This window comes from Thamnophis elegans, chromosome 5, assembly GCF_009769535.1.
Source record: "Thamnophis elegans isolate rThaEle1 chromosome 5, rThaEle1.pri, whole genome shotgun sequence".
Lineage (NCBI taxonomy): Eukaryota > Metazoa > Chordata > Lepidosauria > Squamata > Colubridae > Thamnophis > Thamnophis elegans.
In genome coordinates this window covers 56,693,523-56,710,440 of record NC_045545.1, presented here as the reverse complement: position 1 = coordinate 56,710,440, position 16,918 = coordinate 56,693,523, and the positions used below count along the sequence as shown (strand labels likewise).

The 16,918-nt window shown below is 39.8% G+C and overlaps 1 protein-coding gene across 2 annotated transcripts in view; it reads left to right on the top strand.

Annotated features, from left to right (window-relative positions):
- The window catches only part of PLXNA2 (plexin A2), a 443,424-nt gene that overhangs the window by 345,085 nt on the left and 81,421 nt on the right, over positions 1 to 16,918 (top strand). For both annotated transcript variants that reach the window (XM_032217579.1, XM_032217580.1), the window contains one exon: positions 9,263 to 9,399. In XM_032217579.1, the coding sequence (XP_032073470.1) occupies positions 9,263 to 9,399 (137 nt within the window). The remainder of the gene's footprint in view (positions 1 to 9,262; positions 9,400 to 16,918) is intronic.

The following is a 16,918-nucleotide window of genomic DNA, read 5'->3' as shown; positions in this document are numbered from 1 at the left end:
AAAAAAGGATGAAGGACTTAAGAAATTGGAGGCTTGTGAACCTGATATCAGCACTGGGCAAGGTCCTTGATATTACCAAGCAGATTGTCTATGAGGACTTAGCTAGGAATTAACATGATCCAACTGATTTATGCCAAACAGATCATGCCTAGTTAATGTGATATCCTTTGATGATAGAATTACTAGCCTGGTTGATTGGAAAAGGGCCATGAATATAGCATATCTTGATTTCAGCAAAGCTTTTGACGAAGTCTCTTATAGCATCCTTAATTAACAAAATGGTCAAATATGGGTTTAAGAACATAAGACATATCAGGTGGATCCACAGTCCAAGGACTGTACTCAAAGTGTAGTTATAAATAGAATTGAATCTACCTTGAGAGGCATGTTGAGGAGAGTGAGAGAGGGCTCTGCCTTGGCCCAGTGCTGTTCAACATTTTTATAAATTATATGAATAAGGGGTTGGGTTAATGCTTACCAAATTTGCAGATGGTACCAAGCTAGGAGAAATGACTAATATTTAGGAAGGAGGAATCAAAAAAGACTTGGACTAGAGCAATTAGTGAAAACAAATAGAACAAAATTTAACAGGAAGGAATATAAAACCACATACAAATGAGGTAAATCTGCCTCAAGAGCAAAACGTATGAGTTATGTTTTGCTGGGTATTAGAAGATCATAAGTTCAACGTATGCAAAGAAGATAATGACATCTTAGACAGCATTAAAAGAGCTAAAAACTCAGACACTGTGAGATGATTCCTATTCCACTTTAGTCAGGCCTCACTTAAACATAGAATTCAGTTCTGCACAGCCAGTATAAAAAGATGTAGATGAACTGGAGCAAGTCTAGAGAAGGCCTACCAAGATGGTGAAAGAACTGGAACAAAGTCCTACAAAGAATAGTCAAAAGACTTAGGAATGTTTAGCTTGCAAAAGGGAAGATTGAAGGAGGACATGCTAGCTCTTTTACATATTTGAATGGCATTTGCATTGTAAATGGTTTGGACATTCTCCCTAGCCCCAGAAGGTAAGATAAAAACAAATAAGACAAATCTCAAAGATGTAGAGACAGATTAGACATTAGGAGAAAGTTAACTTAAGTACATTTGTTCAGAAAGAAGAATAGTTACCACATGGAATGAGTTTCTCCTCCACCTTTACTGAAGGTTTTAAAACAGAAAACTGTATGGTCATCTACTGGGAATGTTGTACTGTATCTTGCATTGCACAGGGAGTTGAACTTCAATGACCTCTTAAGGTACCTGTCAACTCTATGATTCTATAAACATAAAATCTCTATATTATTTGATAAATAAATGCCATCACTGAAGGGTTTGAGCGAACCCTCAATTTTAAGCAAGAGGGCTAACTTGATCTATTTGTACATTTATCAGTAATACTATAACTACATTTTCCTCTGTAGCAAAAAAATGGCCTAAAATAGACAGGAGAAAGCATAAAAGAGGCAGGCAATAATGAATGGGCAAAATGAATCTGGGTTAGCAGATAAAAGGATTTTCTTGCAAGCGAAACTTTCTTGAAAATATATGTATTAAAAGGAGAAGAGGATTAATTCAATCCATTTAGTATTATATTAAATAATGGCAAGGGTGGCAAGGGTCAGGGACATTGCTTTCTAGAAAAGGAGTAAAGTCTTCCCATGGGCTATTAGGTGGAGTCACCAGAAGACTGGAGGAATGAGATACTGCACATGTAGACTGTACATTTTAGTTTGACAAGCAACATCACAGCTGCCTACATTTTTACATTACAATACATTCTGTTTCTATGCTCATGGATGGTATCTAATTTATTTTTAAAGCTGTTTCCATCCATTCGTTCATTCATTCAATCAATCAATCAATCAATCAATCAATCAATGTATACCTTGGCTGGTGGGTATTCATTTTCATTTTAAAAAAAATCAGTGTGTGGAAGACAATGGTCTTGGGCTACATTAAGTGATAACCAGTGCTTGAATGAAAAAAATCAAAGCACCATTCAGCAATGTGTTAAGCATACATGTATTATGTAAAGACCGTATTTTCCATTGCTGTCTTTTTATGAACTGAAAAAGCAATACACATGTAGTTTCTTTTTATTGCTTGGACTTTTGTTTGTTTGTTTTAACCTCTTTTTTGTTACAATGACAAACTTTCTTAACGTTAGTGCTGCTGAAACACTTTTGCATCTGAGAAGATTCCTAGGTTTCACCTTGTTGCCCTTACAACCTAATGGCAGACTTATTTCATTGGAACTTTTTGCAGCTGCTAGACCCTTTTTCAGGCATTGAAAGAAGTGATGAAGGAGGTCATGGAAAAGGGTCCTAGAAAGGGATCCTGGGAGAGTGGCATGGATATTCCTACATCTCTCCCTTTTCTAGATACAAGGCCAACACCTGCAGAAAAGAGCTTTCTGTTTCCTGGAAGCCTATCCTTGCAACTTAATTCAAAATTAAGTTCCCCCAAAATTTAGATACCATAAAACTGCAGGCTGAGTCGAACCCAAGCTTGCTGCTTTGGAAAGAGTTTCTGAGGGAAGCATCTTATGTCTTGGGCAACAGGCAGGCCTTTCTTGGCCTTGCAACTAACCTGTTCTGGATCAGGTTCAACTGTTGACAGATTAGACACAACCTCAGAGTCTCTTGTGCACAAAGGAGCACTCACTTTAAATGCATATGAAAGATTGATTGCAATTATCATTTACAAGTGAATTTATATTATGATCTGTTAGTTTCTATGTAATATGCTATTATACTTTATAGTTTTTTATACTTTAATTAAGAAATAGGTATACACTTTAACATGACACTATTACATGCATTTTCAAATTACTTGCATACTCATATCGTGGAGCATAAATTTGTGCTTGATTTCAGGAAAGCTGCACAAAATCTTTTTTCTACATTTCATGTCTGGAATCAAAGAGAGTATGGCTTGTAACTGAAGCTAAAAGGCTCAATGAGAGGTTCCATATCATTGTGGTAGACACAGTCATTCATTTTATATATTCTATTATTTTATCACCAGCAATGTTGGCTGCCGTCTTCACATTTAGTCTGATCCTTTGATAATAAATTTCTAGCATAACATTTGTCACTGCTTGGTCCATTTCCATATTTGGCAGATGAATCATAAGCTTAAGTTAGGTAAAAGGCAATGAAACCTTGGAAAAATAAATTCTGCAGACATCTCTCTTTCCTCCCTTGATAAACGAACATGCAAATGGCAGGGTTCTAAATGCAAAATCTTTCAAAGTCTTTTAAAGAACCATTTAAAATCAATTAAGACCAATTAAAAATCACTTACCTATCAAGAACCAAATAATACTAAGAACCAAATATTTCAAATATCTTCAAAATACAATTTTTGCACTACAGTATATGTAGAAGTAAGTGCTATGTTGTATTAATGCTATTTTACTTTTCATTTATAGTTTATAAAACAATTTTCTCTGGCAGTGATCATTATTTCAGTGCAACTAAGACAAAAACCATGACTCAAAAGAACTATTCTGTAATCTAAGCAGGAATTCCTAAGCATCAATCATCTCTTTAGATTACAGCAATGTTATTAAAGCATCATTATAGAGAATAAAACTCAGAGTTCAATATAAAATGTCTCATAACTGTAGAAAATCTTTCTGTGATCATTCCATATATAGTTTTTTTCCCTAATGATTTTTAAATTCCTTGATGTTGAGGTATTTTTAAAAAATAAAATAAAATAGGCCTATTCAAAGACACTGATTTCTTTGATCACCAAATGAGACAAAGCAGCTTGTATGAAATCTAAAAATGCGATGATCTGAATACAATAAACAGTTATATTCATTGCGTAACTACATCATCAAATTGGAGACATTTGATGGAGCATTGGTAGAAAGTAGAAAAGTGCCATAATATAACTGAAAACTTTAGTTAGTTATAAAAATTAAAAACAAATATATAAAAAACCCTACAACCATCTCTAATAGTAAACAGGGTGGATGGATGGATGGATGGATGGATGGATGGATGGATGGATGGATGGATATATAGATATGTGACATCAAATCATGGTTGAGTCTTAGCAGACACATACGTAGTTTGCATTAATATAATTTGGGAAAGTTGTCGCTACTTCAGTGCTTTCAGCTGCTACTGGACTCCTCCTATGGTCATGTTATGTAATATTCATTTTCAATGTTTTGGGATAGTTTCCCAGCCAATTTCACCAATTTCACATTCCTCATTCCCTCCCCCATCTGGAAACAGCTTGTCCTGCTGGGAGGAGAAGCAAAGGGAAGAGGCATGGAAGAAAGGAAAGGAGGGAGGAACAGGGAGGAAGATATCCAACTTTCCTGGCCCATGCCATGCCTCCACCTGCTTCCCCAACTTGTGACATCTTCAACACACCTTCCCTAATTCATTCAGCAGCTCTTGTAACATCCACCATATTCCTACTCACCATTCCCAGTCAACACCCTCTTGCATGCCTTCACCAACCCACGTGGCAGCTCTAAGGTACCCCTGCACACCCTTTCTTATCCGTGCTCTAATCCTGACCTGCATGACATCTCTTGCATATTTCCAAACACCCTCAGGCACTCTTCCCAACCCATTCCACTACCCTCTGTTCACCATCCCTAATGGCATACCATCTGTCAGGGTTCTTTCGTTTGCTTTGGTTCCCTCCAGTTGTGGGTCGAGACTGCCCTCCCACCCACCCCTGTGGCTCCAACAGAAACTCCTTAGGGGCGGTAAATCCAGAGGCTTCATCTTGCAGAGCTAGTTCTGTTTGTGAGGGAGGCCTAGGGGCCAGCTCTTTGTGCCCAGTTCCCAGCTGGTGTTCTCTCTCCATAGCCTCCACGGCTTCCACCACAACTTTGGAAGGCACATAAATGGTCTTGACATAGATAGATGATCTGTCATCTGCTGCTTTCCCTGTGACTTTCTTCTATTCCTCCATCTTCACTGAGTCTTTGCACCGCCTGGGTTCAGGTCAGTGCTCGGACTCAGGACTCTGGACAGTATCCCAAATAGCATCCAAAATTAAATCAGAGTCCAAGTCAAAGTATTGCTCAAAGTTCCAATTTATTAAGAGAGCCTTGTTGGCACATCTGAGAAAACCACATGACATGTCATATACTTACACAGACTTCCCAACCCATGCAATACTTCTCATGCACCCACACATACCATTTCTGGCCTACTCAGCCCTTCACTCTCTTCCACAGTCATCAATAGCCACTTAATTACCTGCTTTCCTTGGACTTGCAATTTTGTGCAGGCTTCCCCATTGATTTTCTCCCTAAAAGCTTCTCACAAGTAAAGTAAATTGGAAAGTTGGGAGGGAGGGAGGGAGATTTCTGATGCTCCCTGCCCCTCACAAAAAAAATGTAATGGGGAAGATGGGAGCAAGTGGGAAATCACTCCCTCACTCATCTTTTTGCCCAGCCAGGGTCATTTTGTTTCTCTGTCGGGTGTGAGTCCCTGCTGGTGAAGCTGGACCTCAAGGGTCAAGTGGGTCTGCTGCTTACGTACCTGCCTCCCAACTGCGTTGCAGCAGCCCTCCCCTCGCTCCTCGAGTCAGTAGCCGAGCTAGCAGTTGAGTTCCCTAGACTTATGGTTCTGGGGGACTTCAACTTGCCTTCGCTCGGTGAACACTCTGATGGAGCGCAGGAGTTCATGGCTTCCATGACATGGCTTGACTCAGGTAATTCGAGGCCCAACCCACTCAGCGTGTCACACACTTGACCTCGTATTCCTCTCGGAGCAGTGGAGTTACGATCTTGGTCTGAGGGGTAATGAGATCATACCCCTGCCGTGGTCAGACCACTGCCTACTGAGGCTAGACTTCCGGAAGCCAAACCCCCACCGTAGGGAGGAGGAACCGACCAGGTGGTTCCGCCCCAAGCGACTTATGGACCCTGTTAGGTTCCAGACAGAGCTTGGGGTTATTCCTGATACCCTCGTCCACAGTTCGGTGGAGACCCTCGTCACTGCCTGGCACTCGGCAGCTTCGGGGTCTCTAGACCGGATTGCGCCACTACGGCCGCTCCTGGTCAGCAGCCCCCAGAGGCCTCCTTGGTTCACTGAGGAGCTCCGGGAGATAAAGCGCCGGAGGAGACGCCTAGAGCACTCGTGGAGGTCCGATAGGTCCGAGTCGAAATGGGCACTTTTAACAGCATGCACCAAGGAGTATATTCGGACTCTAAGAACAGCAAAAAGAACATACATTGCCTCCTTGGTAGCGTCCGCCGAGTCCCGCCCAGCTGCCCTGTTTAGGATAACCCGCTCCCTCCTAAATAGGAGGGAGACGGGGGACCCCTTACAGGGTAGGGCTGAGGAGTATGTCCAGCTCTTGGCGGACAAAGTTGCCCGGTTTCGATCAGACCTGGACTCCACTCCAGCAGATCCAGCCGGGACACAAGGGGAAGACTTGGCAAACCATCTCTGGGTTGAGTTTCAGGAAGTTGCCTCTGGGGATGTGGACAAGGCTATGCGAGCTGTGAGTGCCTCCACCTGTATACTGGACCCGTGTCCCTCCTGGCTGGTTGCCAACAGCAGTGAGGTGACACGAGGCTGGATCCAGGTGGTTGTTACCGCCTCTCTTCGGGAGGGGTACTTCCCCACCGCGCTTAAGACAGCGGTGGTGAGGCCCCTCCTGAAGAAACCGTCCTTGGATCCAGCTGACCTTAATAACTACCGTCCAGTCTCCAACCTCCCCTTTGTGGGGAAGGTTGTTGAGAAGGTGGTGGCCCTCCAGCTTCAGCGTACCTTGGAGGAAGCTAACTATCTTGACCCCTTCCAGTCTGGCTTCAGACCCGGTTACAGCACAGAAACCGCTTTGGTCGCATTGACCGATGATCTCTGGAGAGCTAGGGATGGAGGCCGTGCTTCCATCCTAGTTCTCCTTGACCTCTCAGCGGCTTTCGATACCATCGACCATGGTATCCTTCTGCGACGACTGCGGGAGATAGGGGTGGGCGGCACTGTTTTACAGTGGTTCTCCTCCTACCTCTCGGACAGGTCGCAGTCGGTGTTGGTGGGGGGGCAGAGATCGTCCCTGAGGCCCCTAACTTATGGGGTGCCGCAGGGTTAGGTCTTATCCCCCCTACTATTTAACATATACATGAAACCGCTGGGCGAGATCATTCGGAGGCACGGGATAAAATACCACCAATATGCGGACGATACACAATTGTATCTGTCCGCCCCGTGCCAACTCAATGAAGCGGTGGACGTGATGAACCGGGGTCTTGAGGCCGTTAAAGACTGGATGAGAGCAAACAAGCTGATACTCAACCCAGACAAGACCGAGTGGCTGTTGTGTTTTCCTCCCAAAAATTTGACCAACGTACCATCACTCAGGCTGGGGGGACAAAACTTATACCCCTCAGAAAGGGCCCGCAACTTGGGAGTCCTCCTGGACCCACAGCTGAGTTTTGACCACCATCTTTCAGCTGTGACCAGGGGGGCATTTGCCCAGGTTCGCCTGGTGCGCCAGTTGCGGCCCTACCTGAATCGGGAGGCCCTCACAACAGTCACTCGAGCCCTTGTGATCTCCAGGCTGGAATACTGCAATGTGCTCTACATGGGGCTGCCCTTGAAGAGCACCCGGAGACTTCAGCTAGTCCAGAATGCGGCCGCGCGAGTGATCGTGGGCGCACCACGGTTCGCCCACATAACACCGATCCTCCGTGAGCTGCACTGGCTACCTGTCGATCTCCGGGTGCACTTCAAGGTCCTACTTACCACCTATAAAGCGCTCCATAGTAGTGGATCTGGCTATTTGAGAGACCGCCTTCTGCCAATTACCTCCCTGCGTCCCATCAGATCGCATAGAGTTGGCCTCCTCCGTATTCCATCCGCCAGTCAGTGCCGACTGGCGACTACTCGGAGGAGAGCCTTCTCTGTTGCGGCTCCGACGCTATGGAATAATCTCCCCGTGGAGATCCGTACCTTCACCACCGTCCAGGCCTTCCGCACAGCCCTCAAGATCTGGCTAGCCCGTCAGGCCTGGGGATAAGTTTTACTTTCGCCCCTCCCGAATGTCGAGTGAATGTTGTGTTTTATTGTTTGATTTATTCTCGTTCACATTTCTTTTTATATTTGTCCTACACTCCCTTTCCCCTTTTATTGTAAGCCGCCCTGAGTCCCCCCAGGGAAAAGGGCGGCCTATAAATGTACAATAAATACCAAATACCAAAAAATGATGACCCAATGCGGCATGGGATATCTTGTTCCATTTAAATATTCCTAACATGCTCACTATACTTGGCTAAACTTATTTTCACCTGTTCTTCTGAGTTAACCATGATATAGATAGATCAAACCAAGTTTCCAGAAACTATCCTGTTGACTAGCTATTCTTACGCTATATTTGTTTCCCTTTCTGATCTTCATCTATGGACTTGTAGCATAGATGAGAATAAGATCAGGAAGCGTTTCCTTCTGAGATTTTCAAAATTTGATGATATCATTGTTACTCTGCAGTATAATTTATTTTCAATTGTTAGCAGACAGCTGGTGGAAGTTGTGTTCTCTCACATCACTGGTATTTGTTTCTAGAAAATAGAATGCTTCGTATAGACATTATACATCCAAGAATTAAAATAAAATGAAAGTACATGGACTGTCTGCATATTCTCACACCAACTTTATGTCCTCCAGTTGTGTTAAATTAAAGCTGCCAAACTCCTCAGCCAGTTAGTTGGTAATGTTGGTAGTTTCTATCAAAAACACTGTAGTCCAAACAGAAAGTTGGAGAAAAATCACTTAATTATATGAAGTTATATTCTACCTTTTGGAGAAGGACCTATGTAATTTGTAGTTCATGTTCTGATATAATATCTTTTATAAAGATACAAAGGCCTGCTTCATAACTCCCTGTTCAATGAAGTACCCAGACAATTCTGAAATGTTTTGTATATAACACATCTTTTACTGGCAAACCAGTAGAATTCAGTTTTCCTGAAATTGACAAAATTTTGTTGTATTGTCTGTAAAAATGCCTTGCTCATCTAGATGATGATTTTAGAATTTTAACATCTGCAGTTCATTTTACTTGAAACAGTAACTATCTGTAACTTGTTTAGTTGTACAATTTGGTCAGTACCATAATGAAAAAATAACCAATTAACTAATATGATTATATATTTGTCTATTTCAACCCTTCACCTAAAGGTCGTTCTTGTCTCACTATATAATCATCTGGAATAACATTACAGCAAAACAATTGAACTTGTTTTATATTTTGTTTTGTTTCCTTTCCAAGAATCCTGCTGTGGGTTATTTGAGTCCCAGCCGTGGACCAGAGTCAGGAGGGACTATGGTGACCATTACTGGCCATTTTCTGGGAGCTGGCAGCAGTGTGTCAGTATTGCTGGGTAATCAGACCTGCGAGTTTTATGGGTAAGAGAGTTGTGGGGGGGGTAGATTTGAGTTTATGTGAATATATGTTCTAAACAAACTTAACTGAACTTCCATAGGCATTGTTAAAGCCACACCAACTTTAAACACTTAACGTCTAATAAATCACCTTGAACTATGCTGTTGCTGATTTTGATGAACGCTGCATAACAGTGAATTGGGTTTATGCTGATTACTTTTATTTATTGCTTTCCTTTTGTATATCAAAATCCTGCTTCTACCCCAAGTCTCTCACATATTCTGTTGCTCAAATCCCTTTACATGTTTTCCAGCCCATTTTTTCTCAGCACAAAATTAAAAGAGAGCTAGAAGGGGGAAAAGGGGGGGAGAAGCAGGCATCTCTTTCCATTCTCTTATTGTTATTCTAACTATGAAAGCAGCAGGTGTGCCTGCCTCCCAGTGCGATGGGAAAGAGGTTGAGTGACAGAAATTAAGAATGAAGCTTTACTTTTCTTTTCTTTTAGAATTCACAAATCTATGCTTTAGTTTCTATATTTTTAAAGTGATAAAAATATATCTCTTTTGTTACTTCTTACCCAAAAAAGCAATGTTGCATTTTTGTCATGTCTATTAAACTTGAAGCACCATAAATTTATATATTCTAATTTTGTGTATTTAAACAAAGGACATGCTACAGTGGTGATAATGAAATATCTATGAACAAAATATACTTCTGCTCTGTAGTCAGTTACATAAAATAATACTAGGTTTAATTAGACCTATATAGCATACTGATTGATATCAGAGAATCAAAGTAGTCAATGTTCAATTTTTATGATTGAAATTTTGCATGAATGTAAAATCATTGCAAACAATTATTTTGTATTGAACCCTCAACTTTATTATGGAAATTATTGGGCAATATATGAGTATGGTTTTATATCATTGATACAATTCAGAATGACAAAGTCTGTCCAGGCTTTATAAGGACTAGAGGCTAAATTGCTTAAATTAATTTAACCAATGTTCAATGTAAAGTCATGGAAATAAAAATCATCTTCCTCTAAAATCTTAATATGTGTACAAATTGATTTCACGAAAATTTCTAAGTAATAATTCAACATTTACCTCAAGAAGAAATTCCCTTTTAGGATGCTTAAAATTTATCCAGCGGTCAGCCTGTTTCTGTCATTCTTCACATGTAGATAGAGATCAATCATCTTTAGTGAAGAGTCTTCATAGTGCATGAAAATTCTCCCCAAGATCTAAAACCTGGGTCCTTAATTATGTGAATGCTCAAAGAGTAGTGGAATATGCTCTGTCACTCCAGATTGGAAGTTAGAACAACTGTGTAAAGTCAACACATGACTCTCTCCTCCCCTTCAAAATATTTGGATCATTCACACTTTGAAATAAATGTGTAAATCAAAGGCTTCAGTTTAATATTAATATACCTACACTTCACTTGAATATATCAAGCAATATATATATGTAACAAAAATATTATAACAGCATAACATGCTTCATCTACTAATTACTGTGTTGTGTTTGTTATTAAAATATAAATTATGGTTTGAGATTTCTTCTGAAACTACAATGAACAATAATAACCTGTTGGGCAACAAGCTTTATATAATATAGTTGAATTGGGAAATTCAAGAAAACTTAAAATCACAAATAAGAATGTTTAATAAGCATGTACTACTCTGATGACAAAATGAATCATTTAATAAACCCAAACCTACATTAATACTTTCTGTAATATTCATGGCAATAGTCCAAAAATATATCATGTTATAGTCTTTATGAAATTGGTTAGAGGAGTTTATAATATAGATAGTTGGCAATTCCAAGTGGAATGAGAAATATTTCCATTAGAAAACCTGAAGAGTCCCTGCCAGTTAGTGTCAAGCTGGGTTCCTAGGCTCCTAAATTAGACTCAGTATCAACGGTGTAGAGGTGTCAAAGCAAGTAAAACTGTGGCCTGGTTCATGATACAAACCCATCTCCTTCATCCATATGTACCGCAATATGGGTGCCAGGCAGAGGTGGTATGCTACTGATTCTGACTGGTTTGCCTGAACTGTATTGGAAATTGCAGGTGGTCCCTCCCACCCGCCCCGGTTCTATGGCATCCCATTTAGGCTCTTTTTTGCCAAAAGAGCATGCATGAAAGGCTGAGTGCATATGCAGAGGTTGCGTATGCACTCACATTTGCTAACCAGTAGGGAAGGTAAGTGAATACCACCCCTGGTGCCAGGAGTCTGAAGGCCATGTAGAAACTCCATGTATAAATTTAGTTTCCTGATGAAAATAAAATGAAACATAAATTGAAGGAGAAAATTTATTGTGGTTAAAATAAGAGGATGCTTGGACATATCTTCTTGTAAAGAAATAGGAAATTTAAGGAACTGTTTCAGGAAATAAAAAAGCCTTTTGGTTGTTCCTTCCAACCTGAACTTTATTTGTTTGTTTGTTTGTTTTTATTGCCACCTATTCAGCCATGATGATTCAAGGCAGCTTACTGAATATAAAACCACATTTAAAATAATAAGAATAATAAAATAAATTAATGTAGTATAATATAAAATCACACACCAACACTCTGCGACAGCAAATCACATGAGCCATTTAAAGGGCTCTATCCTGCTCTGGGTTCCCCAGGTCCACTGGCAGAACCAGATCTTCAGGGCCTTCTGGAAGAGTATTCGAGTGGGAGCTGTTCTAATCTCTGGGGGAATGATGTTCCATGATGTTTGATGCAAGTTAATCAGATGCAAGGAGTGAGGGATTTGCATGCCACTTGCTGCTGCTTTTGTACAATTTGCCTGCAGCATAACTAACATTTCCAAAGCTGAATTACTGAGACTTTTCATATTAGTGCTGCTTTCTTCAGCATCTGAAGAGATAAAACATCCCAGCATCCACTTTGTGCCTGGATTGAAAAGGAGAGATAAGGAATGACATGTTAATGAGTAGACTTGATTTAACTGATTTAGTATCTCCTTATCTAATAGGACAGAGTTCATTTATACCTTTGGAACAGATAGGAAGAAATGTGCATAGTTACATTACAGGGGGTTTTTCATTTCTTATCTACAGAGGAGGTTTTTTTTTCTTTATGGCATTTGCTTCTCAAATAACTTTTTGAGCCTAGAGTTATGCAGGAACTGTCTCAACGGACTCTGGGATGCAATATTGATGTTTGCAGAGTTCCTCTTGATTACACGGTTTCATTAGCTCTGTTGGCCAACATACAAACAGTGGTATCACATAATTCATTAGCATAAAAACATACTTGGATATCTTTTACTAGTAATCTTTCTGCTGTTGTTGACTATCAGAAAGGAACATACACATATATATATTTAATGGAAGTATTAGGTCACCCAGCAGTGTAACTTTGAGCAGTCTACTACAAAGCAAACAATAAAAAGTAAAGATATTCATACAACATTAAACAACCCAACATATAAAATAACCAGATATAATAATTAAACAATCAAAATTCCACTAAACTAGACTCAAATGCCTAAAGAAAAAGGCAGATCAGGATACTATGTCAATGATAGCAAAAGCCACCAAGAGATAAGAAGCATCAGGATAGAGGCACCACACATCCAGGACTTGCCACAAGTAACTAACCAGTGTGATCAAAGCTACTATATCTCTGTACCATATTCCAGGCTGAATCTGCATTGAAAATGGTCCATATAGTCAACTTCCTCAAGGGGCCTCTGAAGCTGAAAGGCAGAAATTTTCCAGATTTGATGTTAAGTCCATAATATACAGATAATATTCAGAAGTGGCTGGGACAGACACCTCCCTAATTTATTGACCTTTAAGGAGGAGGAGGAGATACAGCAAAATAAAACTTGCAAGATTCTGTAATTATAGTCAATCTCAGTTTTTTAAAAAATATAGACATCCTATAGAATTGATTTCTTTATTGGCTTACCTAATGGAACTGATACAACAACCCTTCAGATGTTTCATCAATTCCTTCTGATCTAGAAGTCACTAGGGTCATTTTGAATAGGGTCCCTACTCCCTGTTTCCTCCCCTCAACCATCAACCATTAGTGTTTCCATTCACAAGACAAACACAAATCCCCCATATTCAAATGGCAAGTAAGTACAAAGGTGCTCCTGACCACATACTCTTCTAAACCATCTCCTACCAACTCACCTTCAAAACCTATCATGCCATCTCCCTCTATACTCTATACTCATCAAACATAGGGCAACAAACATGCAACGTCATCAACCTAAGACAAGCTATCTTGTCCCATTAGTGATTCTGACAAGCCATCCCATCCTATCTCTGGGGGAGGGGTAAAATAAATGGGTCGGTTCCCTCCCTTCCTTCACCATTGTGCCCCACAATCAACTTTCAGTCCAATCCCAATCTTCCTCCCAACCATCAATCATAAATCTAGTTACTTTTCTAGGAAGCAGACTGGCATAACTTCCAAAGGGCTGCAAAGTCTCGGCAATTAAGCCATCTGGCTACATTAGTTACATCAGATTCCTTTAGGGCATGGAATTGGTCACATTCCCCTTCCAGACACAGAATCACTAATGGGACAAGACAGTTCCTGCCCTCTAGGTTGTCACAGCAGGACATTGCCTGGACTTTTCCAAAATCAGTCAGCTAGCTCCCAACCCTGCCACAGATCCATGCCCCCTCAACAATCCTCACACTTCCCCAGATATCCAAGCCAGACAAAACCAGCCCACTTGGTCACTTGATAAATACTGATGGTCCTTTCACATTCTTCATAGTTTGTCATTCAGGTATAGTCTTGTGGGCACCCAAGTCACAAATTATTTATCTTCATTATTCCTTCTTTGTGGCATATACCACCATTAGAATTTATAAATTAGAATTTATAAATCAACCCAAGCATTTCCCCCCCTTTTTTTCTATTTGCAGCTAAGGAAAAGTTTGGAATAAATAAATGATAATGTCTGTTTGATGCAACATAAATATTCCATTAAATGTATGGCTAAATTTAAGAACTCTTTCTAATTCACTATATCATTTATTTGCCCATATAATCTAGTAAACAACATTTCTAAAATCTAACAGCATACTATTTATCCCTGCCTTTCCATACAAGGTCATGACATGGTCTTCTTTCTTTCTTCCTTCCATAAACTGCCTGGTTTATAGGTGATGAACTTGGCATGTACTCATGATGTGCAGGAGACTGATTAGATGAAGCAGTTTCTAATGAGATTCACTGTAATTACAGCTTCTTTCTATTCTCCTGCCTCTGATCGGAGGAGTGGAGAAATTCACCATGACGACATGGTAATAGCGCAGAAAGCTAATTAACTGATCACAGGGAGCTTGCAGTAACTCTTTGCCAGCAGTGATGTGTCGCTTTGGATCTTATACAAGGACTAAGCAGATTTCTCTGAAATCTGGTCTATGGCATGTTAAAATGCCTATTCTCACACGAGGCCACTGATAGATAGAGAACTGGATTCCAGTTCCCCTAAATTGTCTGTTGTTATGGCCAGGCTGCATGGTGATGTGACAATTCATAGCCTACGTCTTTTCTCTTTCTTTTAATTTTACATTGCCCATTTCCCTCTATCCATGTTATCATTTATTTATTATTCCTTCTCTATTTCTTTACTCTTTAATATCTTTGCCCATCCTTTGAATCAAATTTATGATTTTTTTTTTCAGACCAGGAACTCCCTTTTACTCTTTTGGGCAAAGAAACAGAATGATGTTTTTTTTTTTAAAAAAAATGCATCCTGCAGTATTTTTTTTCTTTTCAAATACAATACATCAATTCCAGTTCTCTTCATATAACCACAAGATGTTGTACTTAATATTTAATTATTTGGAAAAGTGTAGTACAAAATCCACTATGCTCATGATAAAGTATTTAAGAAATATAGCACCATCCAAAACACTGGGGATATAACAAAAACTTACCATATACCTAAGGTTTGCATGGGTATAACACTTATTAGATCCTTTACCTTTGTATTTTCCAAGGGCACATCAGAAGATTATGAATTTTGTGAGGATATTAAAAATCAGGATGCAGATTTCTGGAGTACCTGGCCTGAAACCTGAACTGAAGAATCCATAAAACATTTTAATTTATTTGTTCATCCTTTATTCCAATGAAAGGAGCCAAATACTAAGCATAAATTAAAGCTTATGTTGTATATTTAATTTGTTTACTCAAGTAGTTCACAATTTAATATTGTAATTATTGATGGTTATAACAGGTTTTTTTTTAAAAAAAAGGCAAGGATCACCAGTGTTCCATTTTTTGACTATACATCTTCATACCAGGAATGTATCTGTAAGCATAACTAGGTGTACCATATAATTATTGTTTTTGCCACCATTATTATGTCCAGAAATAGGACTCAAGAAAGGGAGATGAAGGCTCATATTTGAGTAACTTCATTTTTTTACTGCCATTTGTTATCCTTTCTTGCATTCCCCTGCCCTTCCCTTCACCTCCTGCTGAGCATATACATAGTGGAAAAAACACAAGATTTCCTAATATTTTCTTCTCTGGGGATTAAATGGTTTTGATGATGATTTTGAATAGGAAGGAAATAATTGATGTAAAAGACGTTTATTCCATACTCCCCCCTTCCCTTCTTATATTTGCACATGCATACAGCACAATCCAAACTTTGTCTTTCCTATGTGAATATGCAAATGTTCTTATGATTGGTGAGATCGTCTAAATGGAACAGGCTTCTGTTGATTGGCAGATCTCCTGCATTATAGTTTAGAGGAAGGAAAAATAGAAAATAAGTCCACGATGTCAGTCCCAAGAGCCAAAAATGACACGTGGAGTTAATTCTGAGTAGTTTCCTTTATAGTTCATCATCCATAGACAGAATCTTGCCAGAGTAAAGCAATTATCTGTATAACTATAAATATACACTGGGAACTGCCAGGGAAGAGCCATTTTAACCCTCTTCTTGTAGACCAAATTTTCTAAGCTCCATTGCCTCTTTGCTTTCTGGAAAGTAGCCCCCCCTCCTGTGGATCCAGATTACATTCTAGCACAATTATTAGTTTAAATAGAAACTCAGCTCATATGACAAAAAAGCTGGGGGAAAGCATTTCAAATTATTCAAAGAAACTCAACCTTAATGTACAAAAAAAATGAGGGTTGAAATTTCTTTTGCAGTTTTCAAGTTTATGTCATTTATCTCAAGATTAGCATTAAAGACACTGAGCAAAATTCGTATAATCTTGTTTTTTTTTTAATCTAGCCGTCTGGTGTGTGTGTGCAAGCTTTTACAGGTCCCTTCAGGCTTCTTAGAGTTATAGATATTTATATGATCACCCAGTTTGATCTAGTGGTTAAGGCACTAGATTAGAAACTAGGAGACTGTGAGTTCACGTCCTGTTTTATGCATGAAAGCCAACTGGCAACTTTGGACCAGTCACTGTCTCTCAATCAGAGGTGGGTTCTTCCCTATACAGTCCAGTATGCCAGATTTTCACTACCTCTTCTGGCATACCGGACTGTGTAGGGAGAACCCACCTCTGGTTGAGAGAGAGT